The sequence below is a fragment of the Populus nigra genome, chromosome 1 (assembly GCF_951802175.1).
Source record: "Populus nigra chromosome 1, ddPopNigr1.1, whole genome shotgun sequence".
NCBI lineage: Eukaryota > Viridiplantae > Streptophyta > Magnoliopsida > Malpighiales > Salicaceae > Populus > Populus nigra.
In genome coordinates, this window is record NC_084852.1 from 1,871,688 (window position 1) to 1,878,559 (window position 6,872).

The 6,872-nt window shown below is 35.4% G+C and overlaps 1 protein-coding gene across 2 annotated transcripts; it reads left to right on the forward strand.

Annotated features, from left to right (window-relative positions):
• The first annotated feature begins 428 nt into the window (after positions 1-428).
• LOC133678428 (trihelix transcription factor GTL1-like) lies at positions 429-5,015 on the forward strand. Of its 2 annotated transcripts, none has more exons than XM_062100729.1 (3): positions 429-1,524; positions 2,201-3,872; positions 4,018-4,172. In XM_062100729.1, the coding sequence occupies exons 1-3, from the start codon at positions 1,100-1,102 to the stop codon at positions 4,027-4,029; spliced, it is 2,109 nt and encodes a 702-aa protein (XP_061956713.1). In that variant the 5' UTR covers positions 429-1,099; the 3' UTR covers positions 4,030-4,172. The 2 variants fall into 2 exon arrangements, with proteins under 2 accessions (XP_061956713.1, XP_061956708.1); XM_062100724.1 differs by having other exon boundaries at positions 461-1,524; positions 4,014-5,015.
• Positions 5,016-6,872: the final 1,857 nt, after the last annotated feature.

Here is a 6,872-nt window from a genome sequence, read left to right on the forward strand (position 1 = left end):
ACTCTATAATTAATGACATATTTCCATTGTTTTTAACTAATTAATTATAATAATTTATGTCAATCTTCATGAACCTATTTTTAATTTTTTTATATTTTACCAAAATATATTTAAAAGGGAAAATTCACCACAATATATATTCATTTTTTTTTCCATCTTAGCCCAAAAATACTTCCATCCAAGCCCCCACCCAAAAAAAAAAAAAAAGATTTTTACCTACAGAAATGCATTTATATTGATCCATCTCCAATTGAATAGGATCATATACTATACCTTGGATAAAACATTTATTTATCTGGAGTAAATAAAAATAATGATCAAGAAAATGTTGGTAATAAAAAAAGAGTCAGAAACAATTATTAGCTGCAAAGTGAGAGAGAGAGAGAGAGAACTGCTGACAACACAACACACAAACTCTCTCTCTCTCTCTCTTAATCATCAACATCCTCATAATTTGCCATCTCCATTCATTCATCTCTCTCTCTCTCTCTCTCTCTCTCTCTCTCTCTCTCTCCAGCCCCATCCTTCCATTTCTCTTTTATGTTTTACACACTGTCATGCTTTGTACCACTGTATAGTGCAGCTGATGATGATGATGATTATTATGCTCTTCGTCTGATATTCTTTTTTTTTTCTCTTCTTTACTGCTGGCTTTTTTTTTTCCTTGAATTAAAAACAAGAAAAGGGTTTTTTTTTTTTAAGAAAATAATAATAAATCAAATCTGAAGAAGAGGCAGCAGCTGCAGCAGCAGCTAGCACTAACTCATAGGAATTCTTTCTTTCTTTCTTGGCTTTTATTTTATCTTTTCCAGTTGTCTACTCTCTCCCTCTCTCTTTTTTTTGCCCTTTCTTTTTAACATCACCTCCATCTTTCACCAAAACTTCCCTTACTCTCTCTCTCTCTCTCTCTCTCTCTTGCTCTCCCTCTCAATTCTCTTATCTTCTTCCTTAATCCCTTTATGCTCTAGTGAGGGTGGGGGACAGAGGGATCAATAAACTATTGCTTGCTGAATTATTATCATAGATGAAGAGAGATCCTCAACCTCGAGAATTGTAAATTTAATATCAAGAAAAGTACTGGAGAGAGTTAAGTTCAAGGATGCAACAAGGAGGTGGAGAAAGAGGGTCATCACAGTCACAATATGCAGTGTCACAGCAACAGCAACAACAAGGTGATATACCTTTACCTCCTTCTACATCTGCTGCACTGGCAACCCACATGCAGCAGCAGCAGCAGCAAGTCGTAGAAGAGGCATCACCCATTAGCAGCAGACCTCCTGCCACTGCTGCCACAACAAGTGGTGGTGGTGTTATGAATTTGGATGAGTTTATGAGACTTTCAGGTGGTGGTGGTGGTGCAGAAGAAGATATTGCTGGAGAAGAAGCAGATCGAACAGGAGGTATTGCTAGTGGCAATAGGTGGCCAAGGCAAGAAACACTTGCCCTTTTGCAAATTAGGTCTGAAATGGATGCTGCTTTTCGTGATGCCACCTTAAAGGGTCCTCTATGGGAGGATGTTTCAAGGTAAATGATAATGATAATGATAACAACAACCCTTTTTGCATTTTTTTCCGAAAAAAATAATATTTTTATACCATTTTTGTCTTAGATCTCCATTTCTCTTTAATTCTGTAAACAGAAGAAGCACATGGCTTCTTCTATCTCTTTCCATCACGATTCACGAGTTAGCCTGGCATCTTTATTTAAAAAACGAGAAAAAAAAAATTATAGGCTGCATGAATTCTAGCCAATTGGCTTATAACCCATCACTTGCTTTCCCTTTCTTATCAATCTCCATGGAAGAAAAATTGAAAATCCCAAGAGGAATATGAAAAAGATCGATTCGTTTTCTTTTGCAATTTCTCATTTTTGTTTTTACTATTAAAACCAGCAGCTTTTTTTTTTTTTTTAGTTTTATCTCTCTCTGCACTTATTAAAAGGATTAGATAATTGGTATGGGAAGTGGAGAGGAAGTCAGTGGGCCTATAGCTATGAAAGTGAGTGAGAGAGAGAGAGAGAGCATCATCTTCTTGTTTATTAAATTTAAATTAAGGTCAGAATTTGGATTGCATAAGCAGAGAAAGGGTTTATTAATTTTGTATGATTGGATCATTGGCAAAAATTAATTTCTTTTTTTTTTTATCATCGAAAACTACTCTGGTACTACTTGTGGTAATAAAGTTGAAATATGATGGAACAGGAAGCTAGCAGAGATGGGATACAAGAGAAGTGCCAAGAAATGCAAAGAAAAGTTTGAGAACGTGCACAAGTATTACAAAAGAACAAAGGAAGGTAGAGCTGGTCGTCAAGATGGGAAAAGCTATAGGTTTTTTAGCCAGCTTGAAGCTTTGCAGAATACTGGTGGTGGTGGTGTTTCTTCTAGCATCAGCAATGTGTCTGGTGTTGCTCCTCAGCTGATTGGCACTGCAACAGCAAGCAGCCTAGATGTCGCTCCTGTTTCTGTTGGGATTCCTATGCCTATAAGAACTCCTCCACCTTCTTCTCAGGTGCCTCAACCAGCTTCAAATATTGGTTCCATGTTTCCTCCTGATTTGGGGGCAACAGTGGCGCCTGCAGCTGCTGCTGGTGCCCCGGTTCGAATCAGCTTCTCGTCGAATGAGTCTTCTTCCTCTCAAAGTTCTGAAGATGACGACGACGATGAGGATGAAGGTATATTAGGAGGACAAACATCAGCCATGGGCGCTGGTACGAGTCGAAAACGTAAAAGGGCATCATTATCATCGTCGAAAGGAGAAACACATCGTATGATGGAGTTTTTTGAGGGGCTAATGAAGCAGGTTATGCAAAAGCAAGAGGCAATGCAACAGAGATTTTTGGAGGCGATTGAGAAGAGGGAACAAGATAGGATGATAAGGGATGAAGCTTGGAAAAGGCAAGAAATGGCTAGATTGAGTCGTGAACATGAGATTATGGCTCAAGAACGGTCTATTTCGGCTAGTCGAGATGCAGCTATTGTTGCCTTTCTACAGAAAATTACTGGCCAAACTATTCATTTGCCTACGCCTGTATCAATTGCTCCTCTAGTTTCACAACCACCACCACCAACACAGCCACAACAGGTTCAAATAGCGCCATTGGTCACTGTCTCAACACAACCACCACTGCAACCGCAACCCATGCCACTGTCACAAGTAACACCACAACAAAATAAGCAACTACCCCAACAGCAACATCACCAACAACAGCAGCACCAACAAGTTCATCATCAACACCAACCACCGTCCATTTCTTCAGAAATAGTAATGGCGGTCCCGGAACAACAAATAGCACCACTGGAACTTGGAAGTGGTGGGAGCGAACCAGCATCATCAAGATGGCCAAAGCCAGAAGTTCTTGCACTTATAAAGTTGAGAAGTGGGCTTGAAACTAGATACCAAGAAGCTGGGCCTAAGGGACCACTTTGGGAAGAAATCTCAGCAGGGATGCTAAGGTTGGGCTATAAAAGAAGTTCCAAAAGATGCAAAGAGAAATGGGAGAATATCAATAAGTATTTCAAGAAAGTTAAAGAGAGTAACAAGAAACGGACAGAAGATGCCAAGACTTGCCCTTATTTTCATGAACTTGATGCCCTTTATAGGAAAAAGATACTTGGAAGCAGTAGTGGTGGTGCGGGAAGCACCTCCACTAGTGGCTTTGACAGCCAAATTAATAGGCCACAAAAACAGCAGCACCAGCATCAAGAGAGCTTAGAATTGGATCCAATGCCACCTCCAATGCAGCAGACAGTGCCACAACAGACACAAGCCACAGAATCACAAAACAAAAATGGGGCTAGTGTTGATGTTCAAGCAAGCAACACAGTTTTAGCAGGAAGCCCCTTTGGAGAAGGAAATGGAGGAGCAGAAAAGAAGGTAAACCTTAGTTTTGTTCAACAAAAAAAAGAAAGAAAAGAAAAGAAAAGAAACGAACTTATAGTGTTATATAGTTATATTGCCTGAAGTAATCAATGCTCAGTTATTTGATGCCTACTGAATCTTGCTTTCATATTGAAGCCAGAAGACATCGTGAAGGAGCTGATGAAACAGCAGGGGACTCAACAACAACAACAGTTAATGGTGGATGACTATGACAAGATGGAGGAAGGTGACAGCGAAAACGTAAATGAAGATGAATATGATGAGGAGGACGACGGCGACGAAGATGAAGAAGAAGATGAGGCATTGCAAGAGGAGAGGAAAATGGCATACAAGATAGAGTTTCAAAGGCAGAACACAAGTAATGCCACCAATGGAGGAGGGTCTGGGGCACCCTCCTTTTTGGCCATGGTTCAATAGTACCATTGTCAATATCCTCAGATCCCAAAATGTACCATATGTGTGCAGAAGCTCAAATCAAACAAAAGTTATCTAACAAAAATATTTGAGTTCAAAGCCTGACAACCTTAAAAATTCTTCCTTTTTGTTTCCTTCCCTCCTTTTAATTCCATTTCCCTTCACCCCATAAATTCTTTTCTCATCCTGTCCCTTTCCTTTCCCTTTTCTTCTATCCTTCTTCACCATAGTAGCTTTGTTGCGATGAAATGTCCTTTTGCATGGCAATCATGCATCACCACTATTTGTATCACTTTTTCTTTCAATTTATTGATTTGTTGTTGAATAAAGCACCTGTTTGTTCAAGACAAGACAGGAGGATTGATCAAGGGATTAAGACCAAAATAAGCTTGCCTAGCCTATCTGGCTACCTAGCAGCCAGCCAGCAAAAGCTTAGTCATTTATTCATGTCAACATCATCAAAGAGATCATCAGACTGAAGACAGCAGCTAGCAAAGAAGCAGCCCAGAAGAAGAAGATGCGGAGTGAGAGCAAGAAATTATACAAGTTAATTAGAGCAATTAATATGCATGCTGGTAATTTGTGATCGTATAATCATTAGAAGAAGCTAGCAGATCTTGTTACTTAATTAATTTTAATTTTCTTCGATTCATAAGCATTGCTTAAGTACTTTCTCTTGCTTTGCACGAGCTTAATGACCAATCTTGGGTGGTTTTCTAGTAATTCTTCATCTTTATTTACAATGTAATCAAACTCTCTCTTTTTTTTTTCTTTTAATTCAGCATTCTTACAGTGATCGATTAATTACAATAATTATTCTCTGCTTGCATATATTAAATCCATATTAGATTTTCAAAAAGATAATATTTCATTAGTACTCTCCTTAATTAATTTTTGAGTTAATTTAGTAGTGAAGTGGATGACTAATCAAACTTCTAAGATCAAATTCCATTAGAGCATAAGTAAAGCCAATTTGATTTGGTGTTATTAATTAAGTAATAATTAACTGTGGTTTCCTAATCTTAAAAATTATTGCTTCTTTTTTTTGTCTGAGAAAATACTTAATATATTTTCAAGTATATATGTGCACGTATAGACAAAAGTATTGTAAAAAACAAATAGAGGGAAAACAAATTAAAGACATAGTTTTTTTTCAAAAATAGAGGGACCAAATATATATATACACCTTTTTTTCTTCAGATTTATTTAGCATTAGTTGGAGATCAACTTTGACAAATTTTAGAGTGCTTTAAAATAATTATCAATACTTTCTTAACAAGAGGGAAATAGATACAAGAAAAAAGAGAAAAATAAAAGTGAGAAAATACAAAAAAAAAACATAAATTTTTGAGATTAGATGGAAATACTCTTAATAATTATTAATACTCACTTAACAAAGGTAAAATTATTGTGGTAAAATTTATGTTTTTTCCAAAGTGTGGTAAAATTTATGATTTAAAATGTATTTTTCTTGAAAGTGTATTAAAGTAATAGTTTTTTAATATTCATAATATTAAAACGATACAAAAACATTAAAAAAATTAATTAAAAATAAACTTTTTTTAAAAAAAAGAACAAAACAGCGGTTCGATGCAGCCAGCCAAAAACAGGCCTTGAAGTCTTCTTCTTTTATAACCTAAATGGATGCATTGCATTAAAGAAATTACAATTTCGTGCCCCTTTGCTCTCTTGATTGATGAAACTGTCAGAAATGGGAACAAAGTACATGAAATTGGTAGTATTGGCAATTCTTAGTGCTTCGATACCAACATGTAAATCTAAGAAAAAAATAGATTTAATTAATTAATACAGATAACTCTTGTTTAGTGTTAATTTAATTTACAGGATTTTTAATGAAGAAGGGTATGATATATGTGTGGAAAGAATAGCTAAGAAAGAAAGTATATTGTACATTTATTTAAATAAAAATAAATAAATAAATATTGCACTATCATGGTCTGGGGACAAACAACATCATTGACGCATACAAACATTACTATATTACAAACAAAATAATGTATTTCCAATCAGAACAGCTGTTGATGGACTCTTTTTCTTTAATAAATAAATAAATAAATCTCCAAAACCTGATGATCAGCAAAGATTAAGCAAGAAACTGTCTCCCTCGATCACTTTCTTCCTGTAGGGTAGAAATGAAGTTAGGAATCTGAATTTCAGCGGTCCAATTTATTAACTGATGATGGCAAACACAGCGAGGTATAGATTATCCTTTAATTAATTATTATCTGACAGAGAAAGAACTCGTTTCTTAATTTACACTTTTTTTTTCTTTTTATTTTACCTTGAATATATTTTGTTTTTATGTTTCAAACTGTGTTTGTGTTGCATTTTAAATTGTAGTATAAAAAATCATTATATTTATATTTTTTTAGTATTTATTGATCATTTTTAAATGCTAATATCAAAAAAAAAACAAAACTAAAACTTTTAAAAAACATCATCTATTATTACAGTACCTGTTGGGATATAAATGTAGTTTGAGCAATTAAGAGCTGAGATTGAAGAGAGATTAATCTCTGTTTTTAAAAATACGAAAACTAATCAAACTGAAATAAATAT